We start from the raw sequence: 17,860 nt of genomic DNA, 5'->3' as shown, positions 1-17,860 counted from the left end.
AGGTGTTGGTCGTGGAGGCGACTTTTCCACGAGGAGAGAGGTGTTGGTCGTGGAGGCGACTTTTCCACGAGGAGAGAGGTGTTGGTCGTGGAGACGACTTTTCCACGAGGAGAGAGGTGTTGGTCGTGGAGACGACTTTTCCACGAGGAGAGAGGTGTTGGTCGTGGAGACGACTTTTCCACGAGGAGAGAGGTGTTGGTCGTGGAGACGACTTTTCCACGAGGAGAGAGGTGTTGGCCGTGGAGACGACTTTTCCACGAGGAGAGAGGTGTTGGTCGTGGAGACGACTTTTCCACGAGGAGAGAGGTGTTGGCCGTGGAGACGACTTTTCCACGAGGAGAGAGGTGTTGGTCGTGGAGACGACTTTTCCACGAGGAGAGAGGTGTTGGTCGTGGAGACGACTTTTCCTCTTCTCCAAACATTAGTTCCTCCCACTCCCTCCCTCTACGGTCCTTCTCTCTCCCTCTCCTTCTCTCTCCCTCCCTCCTCGCTCCTTCTCTCTCCCACTCCCTCCTGCTCTTCCCTCTCCAACTCCCCCCCTGCTTTCTCCCTCTCTTCCTCTCACCTCTCCTCGATCCCATTCCCTCCCTCTCTTCCCCCTCCTCCTCTCTCTCTCTCCCTGACAGACCCCTTTAACTGGAGAGAATACCCTTTCATATTTCACTCCAACAACACTGCAGTACCATCAATACATCAGAGAGCAGATGTTCCCTACATTAATCTTCATCCAAACAGATAAAACAAATGACTTCATTATCCTAATCTCAAACAGATAGGATAGCATACCCTTCCCTTTTTACGTTACAGCCTTGTTCTAAAATGGATTAAATAAATGTTTTTACTTATCTAGACACAATACCCCATAATGAAAAAGCAAAACCAGTTTTTTTTAAATGTTTGCAAATGAAAACAGAAATACCGTAAGTGAATAAGTATTCAGACCCTTTGCTATGAGAATCGAAGTTGAGCTCAGGTGCATCCTGTTTCCATTGATCATCCTTGAAATGTTTCTACAACTTGATTGGAGTCCACCTGGGCTAAATTCCACTGATTGGACATGATTTGGAAAGGCACACACTTGTCTATATAAGGTCCCACAGTTGACAGTGCATGTCAGAGCAAAAACCAAGGTCGAAGGAATTGTCCGTAGAGCTCCGAGACAGGATTGTGTCGAGGCACAGATCTGGGGAAGTGTACCAAAACATTCCTTCAGCATTGAAGGTCCCCAAGAACACAGTGGCCTCCATCATTCTTAAATGGAAGAAGTTTGGAACCACCAAGATTCTTCCTAGAGCTGGCCGCCCGCCAAACTGAGCAATCAGGGGAGAAGGGCCTTGGTCAAGGAGGGGACCAAGAACTTGATGGTCACTCTGACAGAGCTCTAGAGTTCCTCTGTGGAGATGGGAGAACCTTCCAGAAGGACAACCATCTCTGCAGCACTCCACTAATCAGGCCTTTATGATAGAGCTGCCAGACAGAAGCCATTCCTCAGTAAAAGGCACATGACACCCTGCTTGGAGTTTGCCAAAAGGCACCTAAAGGACTCTCAGACCATGAGAAATAAGATTCCCTGGTCTAATGAAACCAAGACTGAACTATTCGGCCTGAATGCAAAACGTCATGTCTGGAGGAAACCTGTCACCATCCCTATGGTGAAGCATGGTGGTGGCAGCATCATGCTGTGGGGATGTTTTTCAGATGCAGGGACTGGGAGACTAGTCAGGATCGAAGGAAAGATGAACGGAGCAAAGTACAGAGAGATCCTTGATGAAAACCTGCTCCAGAGCGCTCAGGACCTCAGACTGGGGTGAAGGTTCACCTTCCAACAGGACAACGACCCTAAGCACACAGCTAGGACAATGCAAGAGTGGCTTCTGGACAAGTCTCAATGTCCTTGAGTGCCCCAGCCAGAGCCTGGACTTGAACCTGCTCAAACATCTCTGGAGAGACCTGGAAATAGCTGTGCAGTGACGCTCCCCGTCCAACCTGACAGAGCTTGAGACGATCTGCAGAGAAGAATGGGAGAAACTCCCCAAATACAGGTGTGCCAACCTTGTAGCGTCATACCCAAGACTAGAGGCTGCAATCACTGCCAAAGGTGCTTCAAAAAAGTACTGAGTAAAGGGTCTGAATACTTATGTAAATGTGATATTTCAACAAACAAAATAAATTATACATTTGCAAAAATTTCCCCAAAACTATTTTTGCTTTGTCATTATGGGGTATTGTGTGTAGATTAATGGGGGGGGAAACTATTGAATCCATTTTAGAATAAGGCTGTAATGTAACAAAATGTGGAAAAAGTCAAGGGGTCTGAATACTTTCCTAATTCACTGGAGATCGGACCTGTATGGGTGGTTTGGTGGTTACCTTGTGGTTCTGTGGCCACCACAGCGTCTGGGTTATCAGTCTTCACCAGGTCTGCATTCAGGCTCTCTGTAACAGGACACAGCAGTCTGGTAAATCTGACAATTTATCTAGATACTACTTTCTGATTATAGATTATTGTAATCCCAGGTAAACATTACACTGTTATAAAAACTATATAGAATCATATCCACATTCTACCACAAGATCTAAATCACAGATTACGTTAAAACCCCATCTGGCTTCTTACGCTGTATGCTGAAGCAGAACTTCTTCTTCTGGTAGGAGACGTAGCTGGTGACCGCGCCAACCAGCGCCAAGCCAATGGCACTGATGATCCCGGCGATGGTTCCGGTCTCAGCCATGGTGTCTGGAGCGCGGAGGAACACAGAGGTGTAATCAATAGTCAATAATCGATAGCCAATCATCAATATTAGACACAGACCGTTGCCATGCATAACCTGTTGTTTCAGAAAAATGTTGTTGTTGTTGTCATACCAAGGTTGTCGTCATCAGCGGCAGACTGGCCTCCACCATGTCCACCTACAGGAATGATGTCAGCTAGTCAGTTACATTCTATTATAATGTGCAATCAATGTAAATGCATTCAATAAAGGTCCCTGTGTCCTGATTGAAAATATGAACTACCTACCCAGATGTAAACACTGTTTAAGTATTTGTCCGACTAAAACAAGACATTTACCTTTAAGTAGGATTTAAACAGAGTACCTTCATTTATAAAAAACAAGCAATGGTAAAGGTCTGAACTCAGAAGACTGTTCTCACGCTCTTTTTATGTTTGTTTATCTAATCATTTCCCCTTTTAAAGATCATCCATTACCTTTGCCTTTGTCAGGGTTGTAGGTGTCGTCTTTCCCAACGTCAAGCAGATCATCGTCTGAGAAAGATCCACCTACGGGATATAGAATCAGCATTAACTGGCAACCCTAACCTGACACACCAGGCTCCAAGCCAGGGACGGCCCCCACTCAAACACAGCCAACGTCCCCAACCCTAACCTGACAGGCCAGGGACAGCCCCCGCTCAACACAGCCAACGTCCCCAACCTGACAGGCTCCAAGCCAGGGACGGCCCCTGCTCAAACACAGCCAACGTCCCCAAAGTAAGGTCTCCAGAAAGAGGAGAAAGTTCAGTGGACGAGGGAGTCAGTCACAGTATATAGAGGACAAGCGCTGTTCTTCTAGTGTAAAGATGTAATAAGGAGAAAGAGAAGGATCAGGGTTGCCAGATGTCATTCAGGAAGGAGAAAGAAGGTCAGCCTTTGACCAGATCCATGGGGAGCGACACAGTTAGCAAGATAGTATCACCACATTAACAGGAAAACGAGACTGGCCTCTAGAGAAAGTTAGTGAGGATATAGACCATCAGCTATGCTTTGTGCACAGTACACCCGCAGTACACCCGCAGTACACCCGCAGTACACCCGCTGTACACCCGCAGTACACCCGCAGTACACCCACTGTACACCCACTGTACACCCACTGTACACCCACTGTACACCCACTGTACACCATGAGGCGGAGATGAGGCAGAAAATATTTATTTTAAAGCTTATTTCCTGCAATTCAAAAAAAAAAATGCCATGAGGCTGAGAAAAAATAAATAGATTTGAAAGGTAATTAAAGCTAAAATAAAGGTGTTTTGGCCGTGATAAAGGCACTGGATCATGAACTGTCTTGTGTGATAAATGAACAAATTAAATAGGCAGTGACAAGGTGCGTATAGCCATAGAAACAGTGACATATGCCTCAATGTAGTCCTATGCGTGGCTTATTGGGGGTGTGGCTTTCAGTTAGTTCTTTTTGGCAACCCATCCCGTGAGAGTGAAAGTCATTCCAGGTCATCTGTTCTGTGTAATCAGATCTAACTAACCCAGTGCACGACTTGCTATGAATTATATCTGATGGTGTTTGCATGTTTAGGTTTGGAACACTGGCAAGTAAATATCATTACAAAATATATACATATTACATATATATAAAAAACGAAATACTCAAATCAGAGTGGGTGGACCTGGCTCCCCAGTGGGTGGGCCCACAGTACACCCACACCAAGAAAGGTTTGAGTAGTGTGTTCAATCCATAGCTTCCCAGTAGGTCTTGTGAGTGAGTGACTGAGTGACTGAGTGACTGAGTGAGTGAGAAGACAGGGAAGAGAGAGCGAGACAGGTAGCAATAGAGAGATGGATAGATGGAACTAGAGAGGCAGAAAGTAATAGACAGAGACAAAGAGAGAGAGACAGACAGAGAGAGAGACAGATCAAATATAGAGTGATATAAATAAGGAGAGAGAGATTGGATATTAAAAGAGCGAGGGATGCTGTTAAATAGAACTAGGTATTATCCAAGAACAGAGCAGAAAGCTGGTCCCCAGCCCAGTAGACAGAGGGGTTCGGGTTGATTTGGGTAGGCCCAGTAGACAGGCAGGGTTTAGTTTATCCAGGTTGACCAGGTAGGTTAGGGTCAGGTCGGGTAGGTCAGGCAGGGTTCTTACCCCCGTTCCCTCCTCTGTTGTTGGGGGCTCTGTCTCCCCTGCCTCCGCCTCCAATACCTTTATCTGATGAGACATGACACCACATCAACCCTCTGATACTAGGCTAATATAGTGTTACTATGATAATAATATACTACCACTGCAATATAAAGACTATCAAACCCTAATACTATAATACCACTGTAGTATAAAGACTATCAAATCCTAATACTATAATACCACTGTAGTATAAAGACTATCACATCCTAATATACTAATACTATACCACCACTGTACTATAATACTACTGTGACTATAGTATACAGACTATCAAACCCTAATACTATATTACCATTCTACTACTGTGACTGTAGTATACAGACTTTCAAACCTAATACACTAATACTACAGCCTATTCCTATGACTGCTATCCCTAGTATTTGCTACTCTACTACAACTACTACTAAAACTGCTACAGTTTTCTACACCGGCTATCTACTGCTGCTCCACTACAATATGTATACCCTATCTTCTGCTGCTCCACTACAATATGTATACCATACCTACTGCTGCTCCACTACAATATGTATACCCTATCTACTGCTGCTCCACCACAATATGTATACCCTATCTACTGCTGCTCCACTACAATATGTATACCATACCTACTGCTGCTCCACTACAATATGTATACCCTATCTACTGCTGCTCCACCACAATATGTATACCCTATCTACTGCTGCTCCACCACAATATGTATACCCTATCTACTGCTGCTCCACTACAATATGTATACCATACTACTGCTGCTCCACTACAATATGTATACCCTATCTACTGCTGCTCCACCACAATATGTATACCCTATCTACTGCTGCTCCACTACAATATGTATACCATATCTACTGCTGCTCCACCACAATATGTATACCCTATCTACTGCTGCTCCACCACATTATGTATACCCTATCTACCGCTGCTCCACCACAATATGTATACCCTATCTACCGCTGCTCCACCACAATATGTATACCCTATCTACCGCTGCTCCACCACAATATGTATACCCAATCTACCGCTGCTCCACCACAATATGTATACCCTATCTACTGCTGCTCCACCACAATATGTATACCCTATCTACTGCTGCTCCACCACAATATGTATACCCTATCTACTGCTGCTCCACCACAATATGTATACCCTATCTACTGCTGCTCCACCACAATATGTATACCCTATCTACTGCTGCTCCACCACAATATGTATACCCTATCTACTGCTGCTCCACTACAATATGTAAACCATAATACTGCTGCTCCACTACAATAGGTATACCCTATCTACTGCTGCTCCACTACAATATGTATACCATACCTACTGCTGCTCCACTACAATATGTATACCATACTACTGCTGCTCCACTACAATATGTATACCATACTACTGCTGCTCCACCACAATATGTATACCCTATCTACTGCTGCTCCACTACAATATATATACCATATCTACTGCTGCTCCACCACAATATGTATACCCTATCTACTGCTGCTCCACCACAATATGTATACCCTATCTACTGCTGCTCCACTACAATATGTATACCATACCTACTGCTGCTCCACTACAATATGTATACCATATCTACTGCTGCTCCACTACACTATGTATACCATATCTACTGCTGCTCCACTACACTATGTATACCATACCTACTGCTGCTCCACTACAATATGTATACCCTATCTACTGCTGCTCCACTACAATATGTATACCATATCTACTGCTGCTCCACTACACTATGTATACCATACTATTGCAAACCCACACTACTGAATGACATATTCTACACAAACAAAATAAGAACAAAAGTAATTCATACATAAATAAATTATAACAAAATAAACAATAACCTGCTTGTCCCTTGTTCTTGTCCTTCCCTCCAATGTCATTGTTGGGATCCAGAGCATCACTCAGGTCAAACTCATCAGAGGCTGCAGGGAGAGGTCACAGGTCAGAGGTCAAAGAGCATGGGTTAAAGTTCAAATGCGAGTCGGGCAAAAAGAAAAATGGAATCTACAGTATATCTAACATGCCTCAAACAGGAGGAAAATCAAACAGCATAGTCACAATATACAGCATCTGTGAAGAGATACATTCTATACATGGTAACTTAATGTCTACAGCTCTCAAACTCAACTCTAAGCCAGTTCCAAAGTAGTTTTTCATTGTTCCCCTCTAAAATCAGGGACTAATTTAGACCTGGGACACCAGGTGTATGCAATTAATGATCAGGTAGAACAGAAAACCAGCAGGCTCCGGATCTCGTAGGGTCAGAGTTGAGTACCCCTGGTCTACAATATCAGTTTTCCATACATTGTACAGACCCATAAATACATACAGACAAATACGAACACAAATGAAGATGAGACGTCACTGCTTTCAGCTTCCAGTAGCCACACAGTCGAGAAAACATCTCCGAAACTAGAATGTGTGGAAGACATCCAGGAAGCACTCATCTACTCTATTTTGGTACTCAATAGATACCGAATGTCCAAAGGTCATTCAAAGGTCACACTGCCCATTTGTTGAATTCAAGAAAATGACAGCATTCTGTGGCAAAAACCCCCAGAGATAATGAGATGCAAACACACAACACAACCCACGCTTACATACGACACAATGTGTGTGGCAACAAAGACAACAACATGTAAACAACATGGTGAGTGTACCTACAGAGTGCCTACAATAGCATGCCACACAGGATGTCGTTGACGCAGGCAAGATATCACTACAATGTGTGTGAATGTCTATACGTGGACCGTGTCCCAATAATCTTCACCGGCTTCCTTTCCTCATCTCCTCCATTATAACCAATAGGAGTTGTCAACTGTCCAGTCCAATCAGATCATTGGTCATGAGAGAAAGCAGATACCAGGAACAAGGAAGCTAGTTTAGATCAGAGCCATACAATATAGAGAGTTTGGCAAACTAGCCTCCATGTTGGTTCTAAACATTCCATGACATTAACCTTCTAATCTCCTTTCTAATTTGAACGCATGGAACATCTGGTGTCAAAATGGCCACCAATAAAAAATTACACAATCTCAAACTGAGTTTGCCAAACTCTATATATCTACACCTCTGTTTTAGATTGAAGGGACATAGGCATTGTCTTCTGACAGGAGGCGTACGTCACTCCAACCCAGCGCTAGTCCTTCGACCAGCAGCGCAGATGGTTGACCAACTACATGATGGGGGGGCATATATCGATAGGCAGCATCTGAAATGGCACCCTATTCCCCACATAGTGCACTACTTCCTACATACTACCCTATGGGCCCTGGTCAAAAGGAGTTCACTACGTAGGGAAATGTGGTGCCATTTGGGACACAACCCAGACTTGACAACAACAGGACGGTGGTTCTAATTGGGGAATGGGGAGGGTTCGTTAACAGACCTGTGTTCAAGTACTACTCAAAATCATTTCAAATACTTTATCTGTGCTTGATTGAGCTTGCCTGGCTACAGAAACAGCTCAAAGTATTCAAAACATTTCTAATAGTATTTGAATCCAGGTCTGTTCGTTAAGCGAGCAGTACCAACCGGGCTGGGGCTTCGGTGGGGTACGGGGACCCTTGGTGGAGAGGGGGAGCAGACCAGGGAGAAGGCTGGGCCCAAAGTCAAAATCAGCCTGGATCACATCTGTTAGTGTAGTGAGTGCTAAGGAGGTTAGTATAGCCTGGTTAACATTCAGTCTGGTTTAACCAGGCTAGGGTTAATGCTAGGTTTACGGCTAGATTCAATCCGGGAGCGCGGAAGATTAGGCAATAGCGTAATTGAAAGGCAATGTTCCTGCGTTCACTGTGACTGCATTCAAAGTAAAGGCTGCAGATGGTGGATCAACCTGAAATTACCTTTACATTTCAATTGAGGTATAACATGGATCTTCCACGCTCCAGATTATAATCTAGACTAGTAGTGTTATTACAAATTGTGTACAGGTCTGTTAGTGTAGTGATCGCTCTAGAGATAGCTAGTAGGGTTAATGGAGTCACATACAGCACTGTAGTAGAGGTGCTTGTGAGGTTTAGGGCGCGCGCACACACACACACACACACACACACACACACACACACACACACACACACAGAATAGTAGGCTGACTACAATCTACATACAAGATAAAACCACAACATAGACAAGGTTTTCAGGGGCAAGACTGACCAACCAGGTAAGGGACAACTTGTTTCACACGAGAGGTACAGACATACATGTGTTGATGGAACCATGGTGGCACAGCAGTGGTTCTCAAAAGGGTGTTCGTGTCGTGATCCATCTTAAGCATTGTCTAGACTATGTTGTCAATAGTTTACCCATCAACTAGGCAAAAGGCTGTTGCAGCCAAGTCAAACCTCAGACTGCATTTAACATAATCATTATCTATTGACAGGCACTGACTGTAAACTAGGTCTGTCTACTGTAGTCATTTTATCGCTAAGTACATCCCCTGCTGTCTATTTAGCCTACTTCTGAGCCACTTTGGGTAAAAGCCTCTCCTAAACAAGAGACTAAATGAATGCTGGTTTAGTAGAGTAGCAGTATTAGTATGTTAGCTAGTAGTAGTATATAGTAGCAGTATTAGTATGTTAGCTAGTAGTAGTATATAGTAGCAGTATTAGTATGTTAGCTAGTAGTAGTATATAGTAGCAGTCTTAGTATGTTAGCTAGTAGTAGTATATAGTAGCAGTCTTAGTATGGTAGCTAGTAGTAGTATTAGAGTAGCAGTCTTAGTATGTTAGCTAGTAGTAGTATATAGTAGCAGACATAACTGTAGTAAGTAGGCATTTCTCCATTCACTTGTTAAGTGTGAAGGGTCTGATTAGAAAGCCTGTATGTTATGGTGGTTTCTTCCTCAAGTGTCCTCTGATTTGGGCTTGTGCAGGGCCTTGGTGGCCGTGGCTTTAGGAGGACCCTTATGAGGTGTGTGTGATCTTACGTGGCTTGGGCTTGTGTGAAGGGGCCTTAGTGGCTGGGGCTTTAGGAGGAGCCTTGGTGGGGGTGATCTTCTCATCTTCTCCAAAGGCAGCACACAAGGAACGTCATCACAATGGCACATGAGGAACGTCATCACAATTGCACATGAGGAACGTCATCACAATGGCTGAGGTCAGTACAGTCAAACCATGGTTACATTCAATGCAGACCGCGGAATATCTGCGTTATAGCGCGATTGACATTGAAAGGCAATGTTCCCGCATTCGCTGAGACAGCGTTTGCGGGTAAACGCTGCATACGTCTGCTCAATCGGAAGTGACCTGTTAAAGGTCATGAACAGTCAAACAGTCAATGGTTTTTATTAAATTGTTAAATAATATTATTAAATAATATTTTATTATTTTGTTACGTTTCCCAGCAAGAAAACCAACTCAATATTAGGAAGGTGTTCTTAAATGTTTTGTACACTCAGTGTATGTTTCCCCTTTCATCCGTGTCTGGTGGTAGCTAGTTACTGACTAGCTAGGTCTTCATCTGTGTCTGGTGTTAGCTAGGTACTGACTAGCTAGGTCTTCATCTGTGTCTGGTGTTAGCTAGTTACTGACTAGCTAGGTCTTCATCTGTGTCTGGTGTTAGCTAGTTACTGACTAGCTAGGTCTTCATCTGTGTCTGGTGTTAGCTAGTTACTGACTAGCTAGGTCTTCATCTGTGTCTGGTGTTAGCTAGTTACTGACTAGCTAGGTCTTCATCTGTGTCTGGTGTTAGCTAGTTACTGACTAGCCAGGTCTTCATCTGTGTCTGGTGTTAGCTAGTTACTGACTAGCCAGGTCTTCATCTGTGTCTGGTGTTAGCTAGTTACTGACTAGCCAGGTCTTCATCTGTGTCTGGTGTTAGCTAGTTACTGACTAGCCAGGTCTTCATCTGTGTCTGGTGTTAGCTAGTTACTGACTAGCTAGGTCTTCATCTGTGTCTGGTGTTAGCTAGTTACTGACTAGCTAGGTCTTCATCTGTGTCTGGTGTTAGCTAGTTACTGACTAGCTAGGTCTTCATCTGTGTCTGGTGTTAGCTAGTTACTGACTAGCTAGGTCTTCATCTGTGTCTGGTGTTAGCTAGTTACTGACTAGCTAGGTCTTCATCTGTGTCTGGTGTTAGCTAGTTACTGACTAGCCAGGTCTTCATCTGTGTCTGGTGTTAGCTAGTTACTGACTAGCCAGGTCTTCATCTGTGTCTGGTGTTAGCTAGTTACTGACTAGCTAGGTCTTCATCTGTGTCTGGTGTTAGCTAGTTACTGACTAGCTAGGTCTTCATCTGTGTCTGGTGTTAGCTAGTTACTGACTAGCTAGGTCTTCATCTGTGTCTGGTGTTAGCTAGTTACTGACTAGCTAGGTCTTCATCTGTGTCTGGTGTTAGCTAGTTACTGACTAGCTAGGTCTTCATCTGTGTCTGGTGTTAGCTAGTTACTGACTAGCTAGGTCTTCATCTGTGTCTGGTGTTAGCTAGTTACTGACTAGCCAGGTCTTCATCTGTGTCTGGTGTTAGCTAGTTACTGACTAGCTAGGTCTTCATCTGTGTCTGGTGTTAGCTAGTTACTGACTAGCTAGGTCTTCATCTGTGTCTGGTGTTAGCTAGTTACTGACTAGCTAGGTCTTCATCTGTGTCTGGTGTTAGCTAGTTACTGACTAGCTAGGTCTTCATCTGTGTCTGGTGTTAGCTAGTTACTGACTAGCTAGGTCTTCATCTGTGTCTGGTGTTAGCTAGTTACTGACTAGCTAGGTCTTCATCTGTGTCTGGTGTTAGCTAGTTACTGACTAGCTAGGTCTTCATCTGTGTCTGGTGTTAGCTAGTTACTGACTAGCCAGGTCTTCATCTGTGTCTGGTGTTAGCTAGTTACTGACTAGCCAGGTCTTCATCTGTGTCTGGTGTTAGCTAGTTACTGACTAGCCAGGTCTTCATCTGTGCCTGGTGTTAGCTAGTTACTGACTAGCCAGGTCTTCATCTGTGTCTGGTGTTAGCTAGTTACTGACTAGCCAGGTCTTCATCTGTGTCTGGTGTTAGCTAGTTACTGACTAGCTAGGTCTTCATCTGTGTCTGGTGTTAGCTAGTTACTGACTAGCTAGGTCTTCATCTGTGTCTGGTGTTAGCTAGTTACTGACTAGCTAGGTCTTCATCTGTGTCTGGTGTTAGCTAGTTACTGACTAGCCAGGTCTTCATCTGTGTCTGGTGTTAGCTAGTTACTGACTAGCCAGGTCTTCATCTGTGTCTGGTGTTAGCTAGTTACTGACTAGCTAGGTCTTCATCTGTGTCTGGTGTTAGCTAGTTACTGACTAGCTAGGTCTTCATCTGTGTCTGGTGTTAGCTAGTTACTGACTAGCTAGGTCTTCATCTGTGTCTGGTGTTAGCTAGTTACTGACTAGCTAGGTCTTCATCTGTGTCTGGTGTTAGCTAGTTACTGACTAGCTAGGTCTTCATCCGTGTCTGGTGTTAGCTAGTTACTGACTAGCTAGGTCTTCATCCGTGTCTGGTGTTAGCTAGTTACTGACTAGCTAGGTCTTCATCCGTGTCTGGTGTTAGCTAGTTACTGACTAGCTAGGTCTTCATCTGTGTCTGGTGTTATCTAGTTACTGACTAGCTAGGTCTTCATCTGTGTCTGGTGTTAGCTAGTTACTGACTAGCTAGGTCTTCATCTGTGTCTGGTGTTAGCTAGTTACTGACTAGCTAGGTCTTCATCTGTGTCTGGTGTTAGCTAGTTACTGACTAGCTAGGTCTTCATCTGTGTCTGGTGTTAGCTAGTTACTGACTAGCTAGGTCTTCATCTGTGTCTGGTGTTAGCTAGTTACTGACTAGCTAGGTCTTCATCTGTGTCTGGTGTTAGCTAGTTACTGACTAGCTAGGTCTTCATCCGTGTCTGGTGTTAGCTAGTTACTGACTAGCTAGGTCTTCATCCGTGTCTGGTGTTAGCTAGTTACTGACTAGCTAGGTCTTCATCTGTGTCTGGTGTTAGCTAGTTACTGACTAGCCAGGTCTTCATCTGTGTCTGGTGTTAGCTAGTTACTGACTAGCTAGGTCTTCATCTGTGTCTGGTGTTAGCTAGTTACTGACTAGCTAGGTCTTCATCTGTGTCTGGTGTTAGCTAGTTACTGACTAGCCAGGTCTTCATCTGTGTCTGGTGTTAGCTAGTTACTGACTAGCTAGGTCTTCATCTGTGTCTGGTGTTAGCTAGTTACTGACTAGCTAGGACTTCATCTGTGTCTGGTGTTAGCTAGGTACTGACTAGCTAGGTCTTCATCTGTGTCTGGTGTTAGCTAGTTACTGACTAGCTAGGTCTTCATCTGTGTCTGGTGTTAGCTAGTTACTGACTAGCTAGGTCTTCATCTGTGTCTGGTGTTAGCTAGTTACTGACTAGCTAGGACTTCATCTGTGTCTGGTGTTAGCTAGGTACTGACTAGCTAGGTCTTCATCTGTGTCTGGTGTTAGCTAGCTACTGTCTAGCTACATCTTCATCTGTGTCTGGTGTTAGCTAGCTACTGTCTAGCTACATCTTCATCTGTGTCTGGTGTTAGATGAAGACCTAGCTAGTCAGCTAGTTACTGCTAGTTACTGACTAGCTAGGACTTCATCTGTGTCTGGTGTTAGCTAGGTACTGACTAGCTAGGTCTTCAGCCAGCATGGAACAACACATCCATCAGCACTGCTGTGAACAGCATCACAAGAGACACGCCAAACAGGAAATGTATAAATAAAATTGACATTGATCAAATATTATGAATTAATATAAGCTCCCCACCCACTCAGGCTGTCTTTTAAAACTTCCTGATAGAAATGCTCAAAATCTGAGAAAAACTATCCAAAACAAATATTATGGGTGATATTATTGTGATATTATTATGGGTGATATTATTATGGGCAATTTTACATGGAAATCAGAATGACTGTCCGAGACCTTTAAAATGTCAAGCACCCTATAAGGCAGATCTTCCACGGTCCGGATTGAATCTAGGCCACAACATTTAATTTATTTTCATTTTATTCATTTAACTAGGCAAGTCAGTTAAGAACAAATTCTTATTTACAATGACGGCCTACCCGGGCCAAAACCCGGACGACACTGGGCCAATTGTGCGCCGCCCTATGGGACACCCAATCATGGCCGGTTGTGATACAGCCTGGAATCTAACCAGGGTCTGTAGTGACACCTCTAGCACTGAGATGCAGTGCCTTAGACCACTGCGCCAATACCTGCTTAGGAGATGTGTAGGATTTACCAGCTTTGTGCTTAAGCATGTGGTAAGTAGGCCTATAGTGCATAGCTACAGTAGAGAATAAAAAGTAAGCCTAGACACAGTCTCTGAATTATGCTGATTAAGGGTGGAAATCCAAGGCACCACAGGAGGCTGCAGTGGGGAGAACGGCTCATAATAATGTCCGAAACGAAGCCAATGGAATGGCATCATATACCAGAAAACCATGTGTTTGAGTTATCTGATACCATTCCACCTATTCCGCTCCAGTCATTACTATGAGCCCGTCCTCCCCAATTAAGGTGCCACCAGCCTCCTGTGGCTTGAACTAACGTTAGAACCTTAGATATAATCAATAATAGAAAATACACTACATCTTTATTAGTAGTCTTTCATGTGGTCAATACCTGATTAAATACCTGCCAGTTTAATAGATGTAAATAAATGAGGACCCTTGTGCTTATTCATGTGAGCACAGTCGCTACAGCACAGGCAGATATAATCAACAGCAGAGAAAGTCTATATTCAGATGGATCTGTAAATCTGGGATCGTTTACCTGCTCCTTCTACTGGTTTGGGGGTGGCTGCTGCTGAGAGAAGAGAAGAAAATGAGAGAAGAGAACAAGAAAAGAACAGAACAGAAGAAGATTAGAGAAGAACAGAAAAGAACAGAAGAGAACAATGTCTTCATATAGAATGTAGCTACATCAGTACACAGTCAAAATGATGATATTAATTCATATAAAACATGCAGTCAGACAGTGCATTAAAGCTACAATCAGCAATTGGTACCTCGATTTTGATTTGTTTTTTGTAAATGAACGACTTCATAGCCAGTGCATACAAGCATATTGTTAGAAAAATATCATACAGAATATAGCTAGATCAACACAGTCAGAATGTACCTAAATTAGTAGTCAGTAGACTTCATACTCGGGGACCAGAAATACATTGTCAGATAATAGCATACAAGTGCCTTCAGAAAGTATTCGCACCCCTTGACTTTTTCCACATTTTGTTGTGTTACTGTAGTGAGATTGAAATGGATTTAATTGTACTTTTTTGTCAACAAAATACTCTTATGTGAAAGTGGAGAAACAATTATAACATTTGTAAAATATTTATGAAAAATAAAACACTAATATATCTTGATTATATAAATATTCACCCCTGAGTCAATGAATGTTAGAATCAACTTTCGAAGCAATTACAGCTGTAAGAGCTTTGCACACCTGGATTGTGCAATATTTGCACTTTTTTTATTTTTTATTCTTCAAGCTCTGTCAAGTTGGTTGTTGATCATTGTTGGACAGCCATAGAGTCTTGCCTTAGATTTTTAAGCCAATTTAAGTCAAAACTGTAACTAGGCCACTCAGGGACATTCAATGTCTCCTTGGTAAGCAACTCCAGTGTATATTTGGCCTTGTGTTTTAGGTTATTGTCCTGCTAAAAGATGAATTTGTCTCCCAGTGTCTGTTGGGAAGCAGACTGAAGTTTTTCTCTCGGATTTTGCCTATGCTTAGCTCTATTCCCTTTAATTTGATCATAGAAAACTTCCTAGTCCTTACCGATGACAAGCATACCCATAACATGATGCAGCCACCACCATGCTTGAAAATATGAAGAGTGGTACTCAGTGATGTGTTGGATTTGCCCCAAACAAAATTCTTCGTATTCAGGACATATATGATATATTTTTTGCAGTTTTACTTTAGTACCTTATTGGAATCAGGATGCATATTTTGGATTATTTTTATTTTGTACAGGCTTCCTTCTTACCCTGTCAATTAGGTTAGTATTGTGGAGTAACTACAATGTTGTTGATCAACCCTCAGTTATCTCCAACCACAGCCATTCAACTCTGTAAGTGTATTAAAGTCACCATTAGCCTCACAGTGAAATCCCTGAGTGGTTTCTTTCCTCTCCAGCAAAAAGAGTTAGGAAGGACACCTGTATCTTGGCTGTGGTTCAAACTCATAAAAAAAGAGTTTGGATCCACTTACCCTCGTCTTATGCCCTTGGGGGAATCCCCGTCACCATCCACTTACCCTCGTCTTATGTCCTTGGGGGAATCCCCGTCACCATCCACTTACCCTCGTCTTATGCCCTTGGGGGAATCCCCGTCACCATCCACTTACCCTCGTCTTATGCCCTTGGGGGAATCCCCGTCACCATCCACTTACCCTCGCCTTATGTCCTTGGGGGAATCCCCGTCACCATCCACTTACCCTCGTCTTATGTCCTTGGGGGAATCCCCGTCACCATCCACTTACCCTCGTCTTATGTCCTTGGGGGAATCCCCGTCACCATCCACTTACCCTCGCCTTATGCCCTTGGGGGAATCCCCGTCACCATCCACTTACCCTCGCCTTATGTCCTTGGGGGAATCCCCGTCACCATCTTGGAGGGCGGTCTAAATGATTAGCCAAGCAAGGGAAGTTTGCAACGTAAGCCCCTCAGCCCTCGTTTTTAGTCGGCTTTGCGAGTGTACAATTATGTTCACTCCGGGCCCGAAACTCCCCATAATTCGCAACGATTGTACATCCGCTAAGAAAAGTCAGCGAAAACTTAAAAACAACATCAATGGAGAAGTCAACATAAAGGTGTAAGCAAAAACAAATGCAAATAAGTTAGAAATTGTGCTACTAATGCACATGATGGCACAAACACGTCTCGTAAAAAGTAAATATGTTTCTTTTGGAAATTGTAGAAGAAAAAAAAATCCTTCTTCAGAAGTTCCAGCTAGGCAGGCTAACGTTAGTTAGCTAATTCATTTGTTATCTATCATACAGTAGGCATATTTTAATATTTATATAGTTAATATAAGTAGACATGCACTCATAATTGACTGTAGCGCATATAAAGCACTCACAATCTACCGGTGGCTGAAAACACAATGATCGCGGGATGAACGAATGGCGAATTCCCACCAAGGGTGGTCCATTTAAAAATCATTCCTTCCTCCCTCGCCTTGCAAGTGTATACTCGTCAGACGTCATGATACGTTAACAGAAGTGTCCACTTAATTTGAGGGCTGAGGGGATAGGGTGTGTGTGTTAACTGTTTGGACTGCAGCCTTTGTCGTGACTGGGTGTATTGATACATCTTCCAAAGTGTAATTAATAACTTCACCGTGCTCACAGGGATGTCTACTTTTGAATTTTACCCATTACCAATAGGTTTTATTTATTATGGATCCCCATTAGCCAACGTCTTACTGAGGTCGGAAACATAATGGAAAAGACAGACAAAAAAAATCCTAACAATTTAGGTACATTTAAAAACATGAACATTTACTGTGTGCATCTATCAGTTACACATAAGTCAGTACACACACACAACAAGTAGGTCACATGGGGGAGTTGTCTGTAACCAGGTTTGCTGGTCACTTGCGCTATATATAAGATGGAAGGGAGTTCCATGCACTTTTTATTGAGGCATTGCAAGACCTCCCTGGTCTTTGTGGTTGAGTCTGTGTTTGAAAGTCAGTGCTTGACTGAGGGACCTTACAGATAATTGTATGTGTTGGGTACAGAGATGAGGTAGTCATTCATAAATCATGTTAAGCACTATTATTGCACACAGAGTGAGTCCATGCAACTTATGTGACTTGACTCAAGACATTTCCGCTTTTCATTCATGTGAAAAATTATAAAAACACAATTCCACTTTGACATTACAGGGTATTGTGTGCAGGCCAGTAACAAAAAAATGCAATTTAATCCATTTTAAATTCAGGCTGTAAAAATTTGGAAAAAGCC

At 43.2% G+C, this 17,860-nt stretch overlaps 1 protein-coding gene across 4 annotated transcripts in view; it reads right to left on the bottom strand.

Annotated features, from left to right (window-relative positions):
* LOC129835500 (CD99 antigen-like protein 2) overlaps positions 1-17,860 on the bottom strand; it is a 95,179-nt gene that overhangs the window by 6,249 nt on the left and 71,070 nt on the right. Inside the window, exons 3-11 of one of the 4 annotated variants that reach the window (XM_055901154.1) lie at positions 14,657-14,689; positions 9,863-9,937; positions 8,470-8,568; positions 6,777-6,857; positions 4,882-4,944; positions 3,209-3,280; positions 2,866-2,910; positions 2,618-2,737; positions 2,371-2,436 (exon numbers count right to left, since the gene is read on the bottom strand). In XM_055901154.1, the coding sequence (XP_055757129.1) occupies positions 2,371-2,436; positions 2,618-2,737; positions 2,866-2,910; positions 3,209-3,280; positions 4,882-4,944; positions 6,777-6,857; positions 8,470-8,568; positions 9,863-9,937; positions 14,657-14,689 (654 nt within the window). The remainder of the gene's footprint in view (positions 1-2,370; positions 2,437-2,617; positions 2,738-2,865; positions 2,911-3,208; positions 3,281-4,881; positions 4,945-6,776; positions 6,858-8,469; positions 8,569-9,862; positions 9,938-14,656; positions 14,690-17,860) is intronic. The other 3 variants (XM_055901155.1, XM_055901156.1, XM_055901157.1) reach the window with 3 other exon arrangements.

Source organism: Salvelinus fontinalis, chromosome 36 (assembly GCF_029448725.1).
Source record: "Salvelinus fontinalis isolate EN_2023a chromosome 36, ASM2944872v1, whole genome shotgun sequence".
Classification (NCBI taxonomy): domain Eukaryota; kingdom Metazoa; phylum Chordata; class Actinopteri; order Salmoniformes; family Salmonidae; genus Salvelinus; species Salvelinus fontinalis.
Note: the sequence above shows the minus strand (reverse complement) of the source record. Positions and strands in the feature narration are given on the sequence as shown.